This window comes from Panthera leo, chromosome E1, assembly GCF_018350215.1.
Source record: "Panthera leo isolate Ple1 chromosome E1, P.leo_Ple1_pat1.1, whole genome shotgun sequence".
Classification (NCBI taxonomy): Eukaryota; Metazoa; Chordata; class Mammalia; order Carnivora; family Felidae; genus Panthera; species Panthera leo.
This window is the reverse complement of record NC_056692.1, coordinates 17725087-17743171: the sequence shown is the minus strand read 5'-3', so window position 1 is coordinate 17743171 and position 18085 is coordinate 17725087. Positions and strand designations below refer to the sequence as shown.

Genomic DNA, 18085 nt, shown 5'->3' with positions numbered 1-18085 from the left:
TTATCCTACTTTACACATTTAGATCTACAGTCCATCTGGAACTGATTTTGTGTACAATGTGAGGTTCAGGGTCAAGAACCACTTTTTTCCCCTCCCACAGATATCTAGTATCTTTTACTGAAAAGACTGTCCTTTCCCATAGCTCTGCATTACCACTTCTGTCACAAAACACATGTGGGTCTAGGGATGCCTAGATGACTGTCAGTTAAGCGTCTGACTCTTGATGTTGGCTCAGGTCATGATCTCACAATTCGTGAATTTGAGCCCTGCATCAGGCTCCGTGCTGACAGCTCAGAGCCTGGAGCCTGTTTCGGATTGTGTGTCTCCCTCCCTCTCTGACCCTCCCCTGTTCATGCTCTGTCTCTCTCTGTCTCAAAAATAAATAAACGTTAAAAAAAAAAATTAAAAAAAAAAAGAAAAAGAAAAATACTAAAGCCCAGAGAGATGAAGATAATTGCTCAAGATCACACAGGTGGTAACAATAGGGCTAAAACTTAAACCCACGCAGTCTGATTCCAGAGTTCACGTTCTTAACGCCTGAGAAACGGGCTCCAGTACTGAGTGAGGCTCAGGATGGACACAGTGGGGAGATGAGCCCGGCAGCCCCTTCCATCTTCTGCCTGCAATGGAGCCAGGTCTCCCAAGGCTCAGATCTGGACACAGCACCTGGGCCAATGGCCACCCTGCCCCAGGATGCTGCTGGGGGCAAGGCCAGTGTGCTGATGCCCTCCAGTGGCTACCATGGGGAAGAACAGACAAAGTGTAACCGTGAGGCTGAATGGGCATGTGGGCAGGGGACCTGGTTAGTTCTTGCTTCCTAGTCTCCACTCTCACAGAAGAGACGATACAGGGCATAGGCATAACAGATCTTTATTTTACCAGAAGGGACAGGCAATGGGGCAGTGCAGCATCCAAGCCCCAGACCAGACATGCAGCATCCACATGCAGGAACAGCTACACAGGCTGGGGCAGAGCCAGAAGTGGGACACTGGGACCTCTGGACACCCACAGCATCCCTGCCAGGATGCTTGGGCCCCGGGCTCTTCTGTCTCCACTAGAGCAAGAAGACAGAGGACTGGGCTGCTTCCCCATGGCTGGAACCCTATCACTCTGGCCAGAAGGAAAGATGGCACGGGGGATATGATAAGAGTCTGGCCAGTCTACAGCACTCAACTCTGTATAGGGTTGGCACAGCCCTGCCCACTGGAAGGGCCTGGCCCGATACCCAGGACAGCACAGCCCTAGCAGGAAGACGGTCTACACACCTTCTAGTCCCCAGTGGGGCTAGACCCTGATCCCAAAAGAGTTTAGCAGAGTTGGGACCAAGCCCCACTCCACCTAGTAGGGACATGTCCATGAAGGGGACTTCCCTGAGCACAAGCAGGGGCCTCCTAAGGCAGTAGTAAACTGAGGGAGCTGCTGTAGACAGGAGGCCTTGCCTCTGCCCCTGGGTAGAGAGAGAGAGGTTAAGTAGGAGAGCAGGCCTGGGGCTGGGGGAGGCTGAAGTAGGGCAGTGCCCGGCTAGGCCGAGGGGGTCTGGAGCGGGTGAGGCTGGGGACTTCCTGGGGTCGGGTTTAGGGCTGGGAAGACCAAGCCAAGAGAAGGGAGGGTGGCCATCCTACCCAGACCCTCCGCACCCATGCCGAATTTTGGCAAGGGCCACGGGGAGGATGGACAGATGCACAGAGAACTTCAAGGCACCAGGATTCTGAGGAGCAGCAGGGCTACTGCCCCCCGAGACAGACAGTGATTATAATACACATCTTTAGCTTAAACTACATGATGTGTGTAGAGGGTGGGAGCAGAGAGGGACAGAAAAAGACAGACAAAGGAGGAGACGTACAGGGAGAGGAGGGTGGAAGAGACCAACGAGATGAATGTGGCAGTGAAAGTGAAGGTGTGGGGGGAGGAGAGGAAGGAGACAGCTAGAGACAGGACAGAAGGGAAGACAGCCACAGAAGGCCTGAACACGCAGCACTTCTGGTCCCTACAAAATAAGGCACCAGAGTCAGTAGCGTTCCCGTTGTCGCTGTGGTAGGAAAACGGGTGCTGGAGGGAGAGGCGGGCGGCTGCTGACGGGTGTAGGCCTTTGGGAGCCTCACGCCTGTGCGCCAGTGGCCTTCTTGATCAGGGGTATCTGCAAGGAAGGGAGGCACCGTGAGGCCTCGGCTCTGTGGCCCGTGACTGCCCCACCCGCAGGCGGCCAGCACTCACCTTAGAGAGGTCCATGCCTGTGAGGGCGTGCACAGAGGCCGGCAGCTCGGCCAGCAGTCGGTTTACCTCCGATGTCACTTTGCTGTTGTCCCCACTGAGGACCACAATCTCATCGACTTTGGTCAGCGGGGCGGCGATTTTGGCAGCAATCTAGGTGGGGGAGGTGGGGGGAGGGCTCGGTTTGGTGCGCTCTGTCCTCCTGCCCTGCCCCGTCCAGCATCTCCCCTTCCTTTCTCCACCTCGCCTAAACCCCACCCCAGCTTGGGTGGCTCTTATTTGCAAGCCACGGTCAGTGAGACCCAGTGGGCCAGGGATGGGCCTGTGCCTGTTGCAGGGTTCCTGCCCCCCCCTGCCGAGCGCTCTCACATTTAATGTTTCTAGCCAGCCCGTCGCTGTGTTCCTGACAAGGCCCAGCCGGATCCACCCCGGGGCAAAGGCCTCACCTGGGGCAGGGCCTCCAGCACCAAGGCCATCTTGGCTGCATCCCCATATTGCTGGTAGGCCTCAGCCTTGAGCTTCATCCGCTCAGCTTCTGCCTTGCCCATCGCCTCGATGACTGCTGCCTCCGCCTCCCCGATTTTGCGGATCTTCTCAGCCTCCGCCTGTGCTAAGAGGACCTGCTTCACCCTGCAGGAGTTCAGGTCAGGCAGCATCAGTGCGAAGTGCCAGGGTGCCCTCAAGCCTTGCCTGGGGGCCAGCAAACCCTCAAGCCCTCTGCTCTGCCGGGTGTCAGGGGTTGGGGACCTAAGGAGGGAGGTGCCTTCTTCAGGCTCTGGCAGAGAGAGGCCACCAGCTGCCAGATGCAAATGGGAGAGACTAGCCAGGGACTGGCCAGGATGCCCGCTGTGCCAAGTACCATATCGGGCCCTCGGGTCTCCTTTATCTAGTTCAGCCTTCCCAACAGCAATCCCACTGGGAAGGCGGCACACCCCCACCTCAGTCAGCAGGTGCTGGGAGAGGCGGCTTCCACGCTGGGGCTGGAGAGGTGGATGGGAGAGGAGCCTGACTAGTCCCCCCCTCAGCCAGGGGTGCTCACTTTTCACCCTCGGCGATCTGCTGTATGCGGTGGGCCTCAGCTTCGGCAGGACAGCGCACTGTGGCAATGAGCTCCTTATCTGTGCGCAGGATCTCCTGTGCCTCCACTGCGATCTGCTTCTTGCGCTGTACAACCTCAATCTCAATCTCTTCCTGCCGGATCTTCTGCTGCTCACGGGCTCCTTGCAGCTCATAGGCCAGCTGGGCCTCGGCTGTCTGCGGCAGGAAGAAGGGCAGCACGTCAGAGGCTGGCTGCCAGGTCCCGAGCCCTGAGCCCCAACCTGGGATGCCCTACGGCTCCTCACCTTGATGTTGACCTCCTCACTGAAAGCTGACTTTTGTAGCTCGAAGGCTCGCTTGGAGTCGGCGATCTTGGTGTCTGCCATGAACTTCACATCCAGCATCTCCTTCTTGCACTCGGCTTCCTGGCAGCAGGAGGGGCAGGTGCTGAGGGTTCCCTCAACCTACCATGGTCCCACCCCCCCGAGATCCCTGGCCCTGGGGGCAGGAAGGAAAGCCCACGTACCCGGATGCCTGCGTCTCGCTCGGCCTCGGCCACCCCAATGTCGGCATCTCTCTGTACCACGGCAGTCTGTGTCTTGCCCAAGGAGCTTAGATAGTCCACTTTGTCATACACGTCCTGGGAGGGAAGGGGGAGTCATCCTTGGGAAGAGTCATAGGTACAGAGGTGCCCCTCCTGCCAACACCCCCCTCCCAGGGGGACGTGGGGGGCTGCAGCCTTCCTATCGCACTGCACCTTGATGGTGAAGCTGAGGATCTCGATGCCCATGCGGCCGACATCAGGGGCCGCCACCTCCCGCACCAGCTTGGCAAACTGGTCCCGGTCCTGATAAATCTGCTCCACGGTGAGGGTCCCTGGGAACAGAGGGATCATGGGCTGGTTCCCTGGGGGCCCAGCCCACCGCAGAAGGGACGAGGCATACAAGCAGCAGTCTGACTGCATGCCCACGTAGTGCGGTCTGAGCTGGGTCTTCCCGGGGTTTCTTCTTCACGGTATTTAACACTGAGCCTCCTCTTGCAGAGTCCAGGCTGGATGAGGAAAAGTGTCTCAAGCAACACCAGGAGCCTGGCCAGACTGGCGGCCCCTCGCCTCCCCATCCCAATGCCCTCTCCTTTGCCTCAAGTCACCGGAAGTTTGGAAAGGAAACCTTGGTGGGACTGACAGACCTCCCTGCCCTGCCCCACGCCCCTCCCTGGCCCTGGCTTGGAGAGCCTGCGAGGTTCCTCAAAGGCAGCAGAGGGGTCCCTGGGAGGGGCAGGGCCTTACCAAGGATGGAGCGCAGGTGTCCCTCCAGGGTCTGCAGGACGACGTTCTTGATGTCCTGCACGTTCTTGCCCAGAAACTGCTCGCAGGCCACTGCCAGGAGCTCCTTCTCTGTCATGATCTTCACCTGCCAGTAGTCACAGAGGCGCCTGAACCAGGCTGGAGGGGGGCAGATGGAGTCCCCAGACCCAGAGATGTGGAGGATGGTGGCTGTGCCCCTCCCCTCTTTTCTCAGACCCGGAGGCCTAGGGGCCAGGAGGGGACAGAGTCTGTCTGAGGCCTCTGGTGGGGAGAGCACACATGGAATTCTTACACTGACAATTTTTATCTTCACTGGCAGCCTCGGGCCCTGACACAGCCTCTCTGCTGGGCACTTGGGGCTCATCTCCCCACCCTCAGCCCACTCACTATTCCCTCGTTAGCCAATTCCTCCCATGCAGTCTCCCCACAGGTGGGAGACCTGCAGGCTGAGGGGCAGAGAGGGCAAAAAGGAAAATGAGTGATAGGGACACAGATACACAGACTAGGGAAGAGAGCCTGGACAGGGCAGGAGACAGGTCCAGGGGGATGCCACCGAGGGTGGGTATCCACCTGCCTTTCATACCCGAGGTATTAAGCCAACCACCCCCTCACCAGGAGCCTATAGCATGGTTGCACCTTGCTGCCCTGTGACGTTGAGAACTGGACTGGAGCAGGAAGCCCCTCACCCTGGCCCCGAGCTGGGAACATAAAGCAGCCTCCGACAACTCCTCTGCCTCACGTGGCCTCCCCTCTGGTCCCCTTTAGCCCCCTCCCCAGGGAACAGGGAAGGCCTGGATTCTGGGGCGTGGCACTTCCAACACCTGCAAAGAATGGGGTGGGGTTAGTGAGCCAGGAGCCCTCAGCACTGGTTCTGTCTCTTGCGAGCCCGCTGAGGAGAGAAGGGGTGTCTGTTAGTCCTACTGAGTGGCCAAGAGGCCGAGTGAGCACATTCCGGTGACGATGACCCTCTCTTGGAAGGGGGGCAGGGGAAGGGGCACTGGAGGGAGACTGCCCCTGGCTGCCGTCCTCTCCTCCTCCCCCCAAACCCCGGCACAGGGACGAGGCAGCTCAACGGACATGCGTGGGGCTGCTGGGTTACTATACCTGGGCGACACCCGTCACAGTTAAAGCTACCCCCTCGGCCGTCTCTACGTCCTCGCAGCGGGGCTGCAACGTCATAATCTCTAGGGAAATCCTGCCAAGAAATGCAAAACAGGGGCATGGGTCTGGGGGCCCAGGGCCTGGGGTGTGGGGAGAGTCCAATACCTCACTGCTCCGACTGGGACAGGCCAGGGGTCCTGCTGCAGAGGGTGGGGTGGGCGCTTTGAGGGGTCGTAGTCAGGAGTCTGTGGGGAGATGGGTGGGAAGGCAGAGCAGCGTGGGTGCGGGTGGCTCCGGGGGAAGCAGTGTAAGTGTTCTGCCCACGGCACACATGTCTGCTCAGATGAGCCTGGCCTGCAGAGTAGGGAAAGGAAGTAGAGCAGGGGTTGTGGGCGGTCTGGGCCAGTGCGGACAGTCCAGGTGTAGCTGTGTGTGTGTGTATGTGTGTGTGTGTGTGTGTGTGTGTCCTGGGAAAAACACGTAAGCGCTGGTACTCCGGGCTGGGCTGTGTGGGTCATCCACGGGTGCCATCTGAACATTCCCAGGGGCCTTCACCTGTCCCCAAGGCACCCCGGGAGGCTGCCCAGAGAGCCCTGCCTACTAGCCTGGTGTATTAGGAGTATGCCCACTGCCGGGCCGAGACAGAGGTGACCCTGCGTCTGCTACTGGCCAGGGGAATCCTGCCCGGTCCCTTCACCTGGCAACAGGCTGGACTTGAAGCCTACCCTCTGGGGTTGGGCCCAGGTGGCTCAAGTGGGGAACCGGGGCTGAGGTCACACGAGGGCTTCCTGGCCCAGACAATCTCCAGGGTCCACATCACCCAGCTTAAAAGGGACATAGGTATCTGCAGTTGTCTCAAGTCAGTAGCGGTTTGGAGGCAGAGCGGGGTTTCTTTAGCCAAGGGTGTCGAGGGAGGCTGGGACCCTACTGGTTCCACACAAAGTGCTCTGAGTTTGTCAGGCCTCCGTGCTGAAGCCTGCCTGTACACGGCTACAAGGAGTGGGTAAGGTGGGGACAGTCCCCTTCCCCGTTAGAGCCGGCAGGCTGGGTGAGGAAGGGAGAGGTGGTGCGGGGTTGTGCCTGAGAAGCCGGAAGGGCAATTTCCAGCAAGGTAAGGGGATTGGTAAGATGATGTTTGGGCCCTTCCGGTCCGGGCGCCCAGCATGCAGGCTCTGAGGGGGCAGGGGCTTTCTGATGCTCACCGCAGTGCCTGGAACTGGGAAGGCGCTCAACAGGGAGCTGCTGAGGGAAGCAATGAAGATGACCACCTGCATATTACAAAGAAAGTGCTGGGAGTTACCGAACACCCTGGCTCAGGAATGGGTTTCATTGGCTACAGCTGCATGGCAGTGAAGAGCGAGACATCGGGCCACTTGCTTTTCAAAGTGAGACTGGGGAGCACCTGGGTGGCTCAGTTGGTTGGGCGGTCAGCTCTTGGATTTCGGCTCAGGTCACGATCTCACAGTTGGTGGGATCCAGCCCTGTGTTGGGCTCTGCACTGATAGCGTGGAGCCTGCTTAGGATTCTCTTTTCCCCCTCTCTCTGCCCCTCCTCTGCTTGCTCTCTCACATTCTCTCAAAATAAATAAATGAACTTGGGGTGCCTGGATGGCTCAGTCGGTTGAGCGTCTGACTTTGGCTCAGGTCATGATCTCACAGTCAGCGGGTTCGAGCCCCGCATTGGGCTCTGTGCTGACAGCTCGGAGCCTGGAGCCTGCTTCTGATTCCGTGTCTCCCTCTCTCTCTGCCCCTCCCCAGCTCATGCTGTCTGTCTCTCTCTCTCTCAAAAATAAATAAATATTAAAAAAATTTTTTCAAATAAAATAAATGAACTTTAAAAATACCACACACCCATGTGCGTGCACACACACACACACACAGAGTGAGACCGGATTAATAATAAAAGCTTAGGTTTTTCTAGCACTTCTTTTCCAAAAATCTCAAAAAGCCCTCATGTTGTTTTACTTGCCTTTCCAATATCCCTACAGAACACGTAGAGGACATGATTCCCCTACTTCACACACAGGGAAACTAAAATCTTAGTGACAAGAGATTTTCTCAAAGCCTTCTCAACAAAAATTAGGAGCAGGGAATGGCCAAGGCTCATTTTGCTGATGCCTGTCAAGGAGGTCGGAGGAGCCTGACGAACAGAACTTTTCATGGGACCCATTTTCTGGCCTTGTGAGAAGGAGGGCTAGGGCTCGACACTGGGGTGTCAGCATGGACGGGAGGCTGGCAACGGGCTCCGCAGGACCTGGAGTGGTTGGGACTGAACCCTTCCTGTCCAGACAGCCGAGTTCTGGCACACAGGGGCCTGTGTCTCCTGCCTCAACTTACCCCTTGGCATCCAAGGACATTCACTAGCAGACCTGGGAGGGGTTCCAGAATCCCTTGCTCTTTCCCCACTAGCAGCCCCAGTCAGTGAGGGCAAAGGAGCTGGGGATCTCTAGGGGTCCATCCTGGCACCCACAGCAGCACAGGTGGGAACAGAGGGGAGGGAGGCACACTTTCAGAGGGGAGTCCATCTGGCTCCTGCCTGCCAGGCCCCGCTGGGCAGGAAGAGAGAAGGTTAGACACAGAGGAGGAAGCAGGTGGGTTATTACCTGTGCAACCCCTGTTACGAATAGCGGGACCCCCTCCGACGTCTCAATATTCTCACAGCGACACAGGATGGTCATAACCTCCAGAGACAGTCTGAGGAGCAGCCAGGGGGAGGGAGAGGTAGGGAAAGGAGGGGGTAGGAGGGGACACAGCAAACACACACAGTGGTTACCAGACAAGCAACGATGCCGGATGCCTGGGGCAGGGCGGGGTTGCTCTTAGTACTTTAGCCCTCTACTGCCAGCTCAGCCTAGGGTTGTAGGGGGACAGAGGAAGGCCCCTTGCTGGCCTGAGGCCTCTGCGTCTCTTTTCCCATACCCCTCTAAGGAGGAGCGGCTGGGCTGGGGAAAAAGCCTACGACCTGAGGTCGGGAGGCCTGTGCACAGGGCACCTGCGTTGCCCACCACCTCACTTTCCCAGGAAACTCCTGGCAGACTCCTGGCAGGAGAGTCTGGGAGACTTAGTGTCAGCTCTACTCTCCAAACACAGGCAAGCCTGTGTTTCCAGAAATTGGACAGAAGAGGCCACTCTGGGGATTAATGAACCACAGCAAATACCAAATCCTGCTTGGGTTTGTGTTACATATCACTAAGTAGGCAATTTAGGGCCAGGAAAGCCCAAAGAAAACCTTGGATTTTCTGATTTGGGGGGCTAGGTGTCAAGGAAGGCTGGAGGAGAAAGTGTGTCCCTCCCACAATATTCACAGGGACAACTGGGAGGTGACGGGGTAATTCACTTTGGGATTTCCAAAGTTGGGCAGAGGCAAAGAGAGTCATGGCAAACAAAATGAAGCGTCTTGAAGCTGTTTAGGCCACCCTAGCTGGGCCTCCCTCGTGCAGCACGTGTGTGCGAGTGTGTGCAGGGTGGCAGGCCAGGCAGAAGCCGGGATGCTGACAGCGTGGACAGTTTCCTTCAACCAGAAGAAGGGAGGACGGTGGCAGAAGCTGAAGGAGCAGAGGCAGGCAGACTGGGGGATGGGGGTGGGGGATGGGAGCCCCGCCTCACCCAGCACAGTGCCAGCCCGGGGGGCTCTGGCCGTGCAGATGTGGAAAGGTTGCCTTCATTTGAGCCCCTGACACTGGCACTCCTTGGCCTGAGAGGACTCAGACAGGAACCCACTAAGCTCTCTTCTGGGGAAGGAGGAGAGAGGGAGATAGGAGAGAGGGAGGGAAGGAGGGAGGGAGGGAGGGAAGGAGGGAAGGAGGGAGGGAAGGAGGGAAGGAAGGAGGGAAGACAGGAGGCTGCAGCTCAGATGCCAGAGGTGGAGGATTCACTCAGGTAAGGGAGAGAGAGCTGCCACATCAGGGCCTCAGGACAGCACAGGATGTGGCGGCAAAGTGCAGCAGGCAGGGCTTCATCGAGCCTGGCGAAGAATGGCTGACAACGGAGGTGGGGGACCTGGAGGGCGGTGTGCGGAAAGTATCTCGAAGGGGAGGCTAGAATCCAGGCTGGGTTAGAAGCCTCTACTCTGACCTGAGGGGCTCTTCCTGCCGGCCTGGGGAAATAGAAGCCCCAGCTTGTAGAGACGTCCTTCAGGTAGGCTAGGGGTCGGGGAAGGGACTGCCCTTGGACACAGAGCCCAGGAAGGGGCGGGCTCCAGGCTTAGACCACCCAGCAAGTGGCACCAGAGGGAGAATGCTAAGCCTGGGTGTGTGAGGTCAGTTTCCCAGGATGACGTACAAGGCCCTCCACTCCTTACTTCCAAACGTACTGTCAGAGAAGCTTGGCTCTCCTGTCCTGGGGCTCTGCTGCCTGGAGCAAAAAGCAGGAGGGGGTGCCAAGACCGTAGAGAAAGGGCTGCAGGCATGTCACCCTAGCAGTGGATGCCTGCGCGGGACAAGTCTCTGGGTAAAGTTGCAAACTCTCCAGGACTGGCTGTAACGCAGTGTCTGGACGACTTACTCGGTCATCGCAGGACTGCAAGGCATGTGGGGTGGGGTGACAGTACCTCTGGAGAGGGCACCCCATGGCTTCCGACAGGCCACTGGCCCACTCAGGAGGGCCTTGTGTCCTCCTGAGAAGTTGTGATCAGTGCTGGTTACTCTCGGACACTTTTGGCCTTGAGCCAGGAGAGTCCCCCAGGATTCCTCAACTCGGGCAGAACAAAGTGAGGGGAGAGCAGAGGGGGTTACGAGAAATCAGTGAAGTTAAAAAGGTGACCTGCTTCCCCATGGCCCTGACCCTGGCCAACACCCTCAGTCCCCCTGGAGTCTCAAGCGTAGAGCTCGGCGCAGCCACGGAGGGCCTCTCTCTGCTGACTGGGGGGGCTGGGCCAGAGGGGGATTTCCACTGCAATCGCTGCTGTTTTCCCTCCGGGGTGACCATCACTTCCCCTCCCTGTTGCGTGGGTTCTGGCCTGGAAGGATCTGGGCATAGTCAGGAAGGGGGTGACGGTGGAAAAGTGGCTGGCACACCTCTTCTCCTTGTGGGTAGGCAGTGAGGGAGCCAGGAGAGGCCCAGGCCAAGTCTGGTCCCGCTGAGGGTTCTGGGGGAGCCCCAGGGAGAGCCGGATGGTGGGCCCTCTGGGGGGCTGCAATGTCCCTTCCTCTGGTGAGTCTTTCCAGACTGACTGAGGAGGTCCAGACCTGTTTTGCCCAGCCCGGCACCAGTTCCTTAGATCCCCACCCCCTGTTGGTAAGCTGCGGCTATCATGGAGCCCTTCACAATGTGCATCCGTCATTCTCTGCCCTTTAGCCCTGTCTACACTGTCCAGGCCTGCACGGGTGAGGGCGTGTGTGGGTCTCTTCGGCCCTTCCTCTCCACAGGGAATAGGGCTGTAAGAATAACTGAGTTAGGCTCAGGGAGTCAGGATTCTGCTTGGGCATGACCCTGGATTCTCTGGGACAGAAGTGACGTCTCCAGTGGAAAAAGCATACCCACTAAGGAGAAGGTGCCCGCAGACAGACCCCCTGTGTCCCTGTGCAACCCATCTCACCTGCTTCTTAGGAGACCCCCAGCATGGGAATGTGGCAAGGGAGGATGCTCTAGCTGACCGGGGGGGTGAAGCGGGGAAGGCTGGAAACCCTTTTCTCCCTTGCCCACCAGGATGCCAGGTTCCCCAGCCCCTGGGCCCTTACCTCTGAGTGTCGGAGATACACCACCAGGCCCAGGCCCAGCCGCCAAACACGTACTGTTTATAGTCGGAACCACAACAGCCCCCTGGAGAGCAAAGCAAACCACTGCTGGTCAGTCAGTTCTTGGGTTTGTCTACCCCCCATCCCTCCAACAGCAACTCTGGGTCTTTACTCACTCTGACAGTTGACAAGCCCCACTGTTGGGTGCTGAGCTTACACAGAAATGAGAGACAGACAGGGGTGCCTGGGTGGCTCCGTCGGTTAAGCCTCTGATTTCAGCTCAGATCATGATCTCGCAATTCGTGAGTTCCAGCCCTGCATTGGGCTCTGTGCTGACAGCTCAGAGTCTGGAGCCTGCTTTTCCCTCTCTCTCTGCCCTTCCCCCAACTGCTCTCGATCTCTCCCCAAAATAAATAAACATTAAAAATTTTTAAATAAAAAAAAAAAAAGGGAGACAGACAATTTGGTAGACAATTTGCATAGAAAGAAGGCTATCCAATGAGTGGTTCCGAATGTAAGTACTTTCAGAGAACAGAAGTCAGTGGGCAGGAGTGAGCAGGAAAAGCTTCATCTTTCATTTAACCATTCATTCAGCAAACAAGTAGACTGTTTCTGTGCTAGGAATAAAGAGATGAAGATACAATTCCTATCTTTTTTTTAATTTATAATTCCTATCTTTTTTTTTTTTAATTTTTTTTTTTTTAACGTTTATTTATTTTTTTCCAACTTTTTTTTTTTTTATTTATTTTTGGGACAGAGAGAGACAGAGCATGAACAGGGGAGGGGCAGAGAGAGAGGGAGACACAGAATCGGAAACAGGCTCCAGGCTCCGAGCCATCAGCCCAGAGCCTGACGCGGGGCTCGAACTCACGGACCGCGAGATCGTGACCTGGCTGAAGTCGGACGCTTAACCGACTGCGCCACCCAGGCGCCCCAACGTTTATTTATTTTTGAGACAGAGAGAGACAGAGCATGAATGGGGGAGGGTCAGAGAGAGGGAGACACAGAATTGAAACAGGCTCTGGGCTCTGAGCTGTCAGCACAGGGGCCCGATGCGGGGATCGAACTCACGGACCGCAAGATCGTGACCTGAGCCGAAGTCGGCCCTCAACCGACTGAGCCACCCAGGAGCCCCTATAATTCCTATCTTTTTTTAATGTTAATTTATTTTTGAGAGAGAGACAGAGCACGAGTGGGGGAGGGGCAGAGAAGGAGACACAGAATCCAAAGCATGCTCCAGGCTCTGAGCTGTGGGCACAGAGCCTGACGTGAGGCTTGAACTCATGAACCGTGAGATCATGACCTGAGCTGAAGCTGGATGCTTAACCGACTGAGCCGCCCAGGCGCCCCTACAATTTCTACCTTGAAGGAGGTGGGAACTTTTCCTGAGATAATTGTAATACCATGTACCAGGGAGTGTGCAGAACAAGAAGGGGTGCAGGGCACATGGGGGGTGGGGGGGCCCCGGGAGGCTGAAGGGAGGGAGGTGTCTTGGAGCCAAGATGGGATCCTTGCTCATGCCCAGCAGACACATCTCAGTAAGGTTGGTTCTCTACTTCCAGGGCTTCAGAGTGACTGTGTACTTCTTATGGGAGTGAATGGGGAAGGCAAGGCCTCAAAACAAAGGCCAACCTGTGGTACCAGTGGCAGAAGTGTAGACAAAGAGAAAAGGCCTGAAAAGGAAGTGGTTCGTTCCTATGGGGCGCCTGAGTGGCTCGGTTGGTTACGCGTCCGACTTTGGCTCAGGTCATGATCTCACAGTTCATGGGTTTGAGCCTCGTGTCAGGCTCTGTGCTGACCGCTCGGAGCCTGGAGCCTGCTTCAGATTCTGTGTTTCATTCTCTCTCTGCCCCTCCCCCGCTTGTATTCTGTCTCTCTCTGTCTCTCAAAAATAAACAAATGTAAAAAAAAAAAAAAAAATTTTTTTAAGGAAGTGGTTCCTGAAAACTATATCAGCTAAACAGAATGTTGAATCAGGCCCCAACTCGGATCCAGCTGTAGACATGTCCAGCATGCTGGCATAATGTCTATGCAGAAGTGAGAAAACCCAATTCCTGAAATTCTTGTTGTGAACTGAGAATACCAAAATTATTCACCGAGTTCAAGAAAACTTTAGTAAAAGCTAGAGGGGCAGTTTCCTGGCAGTGCAGAAAAATGTGCAGGAAACAGATGATTCAAAGGAAATGGGATTTGGGAAAAAGCCAGTGGGTGTCATCATTTCTGTATTCACAGACTTCAGTTTCCAGGAAAGCCTTAGGGTGTGTGCCTCCAAAGGTCAAGGGTCAGGGGTAGTTTCATGTAGTTGAGTTACAGTGTCTCTGAGGACCCACAGCGGGGTACAAGCAGGGTAGAGGGGCAGAGGCCAGATCATAGAGTGTCTCAGGTATCAGGCCAAAGAGCTGGGTGTGTGTGTGTGTGTGTGCGTGCGTGTGTGTGTATGTGTGTGTGTGATGGCGGGCGGGGGGGGGGGCGGGGGGCTGGTCACACAAGGATTTAAGGTGAGGAGCAACAAAATTACATTTGCCTTTTAGAAACACCACTTTGCACAAGGTGGAAGAAGGGGGTGGGGTGGCCAAGGAGATTGGGTAGAAGCCTCTTGCAGTGACTTAGGCAAGACATGGTGGCTGATGTCATGGAGTAACTTCTAGAGCAGTCTTGTCCAAGAGAACTGTGAGGCTGGAAATGTTCTATGGCTGCACTGTGCAATATGGCAGCCACTAGCCACATGTGCTTACTGAGGACTGGAAATGTGGCTGGTACAACCGAGGAACTGAATTTCTAATAAAAAAATTTTTTTTTTAAGTTTATTTATTTTGAGAGAGAGAATGCGCATACACATGGGAGAGGGGAAGAAAGAGAGGGAGAGAGAATCCCAAGCAGAGTCCGCTCTGTCAGCAGAAAGCCGGACTCAGGGCACGATCTCATGAACCGCAAGATCACAACCCAAGCCGAAATCAAGAGTTGGACATCTAACTGACTGAACCACCCAGGCTCTCCTCTAACTTAATTTAAATTTAAGTGGCTATTGGCTACCACATGGGTGCACCTCCAGAGTACAGGTTTGAGTGGGTGGTGAAGTCAACAACGGAACCAGAGACAACTCAGAGAACAGGGAACTGGAGACAAGTTTTGGACAGGTGGAGGCGAAGGACAAAGACCTCACTAGTGCAGAAAGCCTGTCACCTTAAAGAACTGGTGTCCGAGACTGCTCCCCGAGAGCCAACCCAGTTTCCTGGGCCTGCCTCTGTGCACAGTGTGCAAGGAGCCGAGCCAGAAGTCCAGGGAGTAAGGCGCAGCTCCGCAGTGTGAGTAGGGGTGGAAAAAGGCCTGTTTCTCTGGGGGGGAAATAACTGTCCACAAGGCTGTTGCTCAAGGGAAGCTAGCGTAGGCTTCTCTGCTCTGGGGAGTGGGGTAAGGGAGGCCTCTAAGGACAAGCAGTCAACCCGAAACCTAAGCCATCTCGGGATCTGGAGAAACTGAAAGGGTCAAAAAATCACAGCTTGTTTCACTTTGGGCCTGGTGAGGGCTGGGGCCTCCAGCGGGCTCCAGGGCACTTCTCACTGTGCTGGGGGTGGAAGCAGTAGAGGTGGTGTGGGATCGCGTGGGGGAAGGGGCTGTCCACCCTTTACCTTTAACTTATTCTTTGACCTTGAGAGCAGGCTGCCACAGCCGAAGCTGGGCCTAGGCCAAGGGCAAGATGGCCAAGTTCCCAGGGGTAGCAACAACAGGAAGCTCGTACTGCCAGCCTGCCCCACCCCCCAGCAGCTTCCTGCCCTGAAAGGCATCTCCCTCCCAGATTCCTGGTCACACTGAGCCTGAGCACCACACCCAAGAGAGGACACTCAGGTGCCCCTTCCTTGACGTCCCTAGCTTTCACTCTCTTCACACCTGGAAGTTTCTTCTAATTTTATCTCACTTTTTCTAACTCAACTTACTTGCCTTTGCCCTGTCCTTATCCAAGCTGAAGAATCACATGCCAACCTCTGTCCCACTCTTAGCCCCTCCAGACCCAGTCCATCCCTCTACCTTCTCGGGAATATTCTGCTCCCTTCCTGCCTCTCTTCTACCTTCTTCCCACTACTCCAGAAGACAAGGGGGATTTAGCCTCTTTTGAGCCACAGCCCCTGTTAGTAGTCCAGCAATGCAGGAATGCTGATAAATGCATAAAATACATAAGAAACAATTATACTGAAAGTTATCAAATTATTAAAACCACCAAATGTGTGACATGTAATACATAGTAATAGGTGTGAAATAGTAACACATTAAATAATAAAATCAAGTGGTTAATAACTAGCTAAACTTCAAGTACTGATGAGCGTAAATAACTTTTTTTTTTTTTAAATCTAAGTTAACATATAGTGTAGTAACGGTTTCAGGAGTAGAATTTAGGGATGCTAAAACTACTCACTTTTTAAAGAAATTTTATTTAAATCCAAGTTGGTTAACATACAGTGTAGCGATGGTTTCAGAAGCAGAATTCAGTGAGAGGATAAATGACCTCAAAGGTACCTGCTACAATGGCAGTATGGTAGGAAAATACCTGCTAATGCTATCATGGATTGTGGCTGACGTTTATAATCCGAAGAAAGGCTAACTTTCAATTAAGGTTAGTGACAAGGTCGGGAGCATGTCTTTCCCCCATCCAAACGCACAGACCTCTAAATTCTACCCACGGACCCCAGGTTAAGAACCTCTGACCTATTGTAGAGATGAGAGAAAGATGTATGGTGTTTGGATTCCCCCTTTAAAATTGCTAAAAGGAGAGAGAGAGAGAGAGAGAGAGAGAGAGAGAGAGAGAGAGACAAAAAGGTTTGATATTACAGAATGAAGAAGGGAGGTTAGACAACCAGGAAAATCCTCCAGCCTTTTCAGGTGCAGAAGATGACCAGAAGATCATCCTTGAGAACGGCATCCTTCTCAAATTGGGCTGAATGTGATGCCTCCAGACCTAGATGCAGGCTTAAGTAACCAGGTGGGGGGTAGGGCCGGGAGTGGTTGCTCTGCCCTGCTCTGCTGGGAGTTCTGTGAGGGAGAGCTGCATCTCTATCCGTCTGATCGGCTCAAATCCCCAGGTTCTGTTATCCTGAGCCTTATCCCTCCCTCTTCTCTCCTACCCTTCCTTGACTACAGTGCCCTCAATTCTCGGCACTGCCTCCGCTCCCTCCTAAAACAGGGGAGGGAGGCCACTGCATTGGCCTCTGGCCAGAGGACCAGATTTCCGGCAAGTGGAAGGTACAGAGCAGCCTAACTCAGGTGCTCCTCTCACCCCTTAGTCTCTCCACAGGGACAGGATTGGAGCTTTTGTCTCCTCAGCTCAGGGTCTGGACTTCCGGAAAGAAAAGTCTACCAGAGAAAGTGCCATGCAGATTTTGGGGTTCTAAAAGTCTTCTTTAGGACTGGGGTCCGGGAGACAGGTGCAAGTCTGGCCTCAGTGCTCTCTGGGGGTCTCCCTCCTAAATCCCAAGGCCACCTCTGGTCTTGTCTGCTCTTCCCTACAAGAGTAGGAGGGTCCTGATCAGGGAGGGCGAGGATTTCCTGTCCCAGTGGAGAGACTGATTTTGAGATCCAAACCGAGCCAGAGGCCATGTTCTGGGGTAAAAGTTCCCAATGGATTCATCACACCTCCCCAAGGGGCAGCTACAAACCCTGGTCTAGCTCACCCTCTTCTACCCACTTCTGTAGCCAGCCCTAACAACTCTGCACACAGGCTGGAAATTGACATTGATAGTAGGAAGTAAGACCTGAAGGATTCCTGCAGCCACAGGCCTCCAAGCTGTCAGGAAACCACCCTTCACAGCACCTGTGAGCCAGCCAGGGGTTGCACAAACCGGTGGCTTGAAAGGCTTCAGCCACCTCTCAAGATACCCAAATACACAATTTAAAAAGCAGCCTTAAGGCAAAGATACCTCTCCCTTCCCCAGCACAGCAGTCAAGCCCCACCTAAGCTCCCAGAAATTCTGGAGTCTGTAGCATTTTGCAACCGTGGCGACACAGCCAGAACCCGGTTTCTCAACCTGTAGAGGCCGCACCCGCATCTCCGGGGGTGGGCAGTGCCAGTAAACCCCAGCAAGCCCTAACCCGCTCAGAATTAACGGGAACAAAAGGATCCCCGTCCCAGGGCCCCATCCCCAGGCAGGCACCTGCCCTCCAAAGCCTCGAGACCCACCCCAAGGGCCGGGCCCTGGAATCCAGCCAAACCGCTACGTTCTGGGAACCACGGGTCCCCTCCCCACGGCCTCAGTTCGGGACCCCCTAGGCCACAGTGGAGTAGAGGGGAGGAGACCGTGCCCAAGGAGGAGGCGGAAACAGGAGGGAATAAACGGGAAAACACGCAGTGGGAGGGAGAGTCTCGAGGGCTCGGAACACCGCAAGTGTGAGAATGGGGGTCCCCTCCTGTAAGGTTCTCGGGCCCAACACCCGCGCCCCCACCTTCCACACTGCCCTCCGCCCTCTGAGCCCCTCCCCGGCCTAGCCCGTCCCCGCTAGCTCCCCAGCCCCGCACCCACCCCGCGCCCCCTCTTCACCCACCTTCGCGGGCACAGCCCGCGTCCCAACCCTCTCCGCCCCGGCGCCCCAGACCCAACCCCCTCGCCGCCCTCTCACCTGAAACCACCAGCGCCTCGTTGGGCCCCACCGTGTGGCAATTGCCCATGGCGCCGGTGGGACGGAGGGCCCGCGGGGAACGCAGAGACCTATACGGCACGGCCCGCACCACCCGCACCGCCGGCCGCGCCCAGCCTATCCCGCCACCC

General features: G+C 55.6%; 1 protein-coding gene across 4 annotated transcripts; it reads right to left on the bottom strand.

The window, feature by feature from the left end:
• Positions 1–854: 854 nt before the first annotated feature.
• FLOT2 (flotillin 2) lies at positions 855–18083 on the bottom strand. Of its 4 annotated transcripts, none has more exons than XM_042916704.1 (11): positions 17937–18083; positions 11334–11415; positions 8259–8349; positions 4538–4661; positions 4007–4125; positions 3776–3889; positions 3555–3674; positions 3251–3465; positions 2658–2841; positions 2215–2364; positions 855–2137 (listed from the first exon to the last, which is right to left on the bottom strand). In XM_042916704.1, the coding sequence occupies exons 1-11, from the start codon at positions 17983–17985 to the stop codon at positions 2099–2101; spliced, it is 1287 nt and encodes a 428-aa protein (XP_042772638.1). In that variant the 5' UTR covers positions 17986–18083; the 3' UTR covers positions 855–2098. The 4 variants fall into 4 exon arrangements, with proteins under 4 accessions (XP_042772638.1, XP_042772635.1, XP_042772636.1 ...); XM_042916701.1 differs by lacking the exon at positions 8259–8349 and adding an exon at positions 5660–5750; XM_042916702.1 differs by lacking the exons at positions 8259–8349; positions 11334–11415; positions 17937–18083 and adding exons at positions 5192–5376; positions 5660–5725.
• Positions 18084–18085: the final 2 nt, after the last annotated feature.

What these genes read in the sequence shown, in the direction of transcription:
- FLOT2 (XM_042916704.1), bottom strand. Translation starts at nt 17,985, where the DNA reads ATGGGCAATTGCCACACGGTGGGGCCCAACGAGGCGCTGGTGGTTTCA. An exon ending in CGAGGCGCTGGTGGTTTCAG is followed by an intron (nt 11,416 to 17,936) that starts GTGAGAGGGCGG and finishes TTTGCTCTCCAG; the next exon opens with GGGGCTGTTGTGGTTCCGAC. An exon ending in AGCGAGACGCAGGCATCCGG is followed by an intron (nt 3,675 to 3,775) that starts GTACGTGGGCTT and finishes TCCTGCTGCCAG; the next exon opens with GAAGCCGAGTGCAAGAAGGA.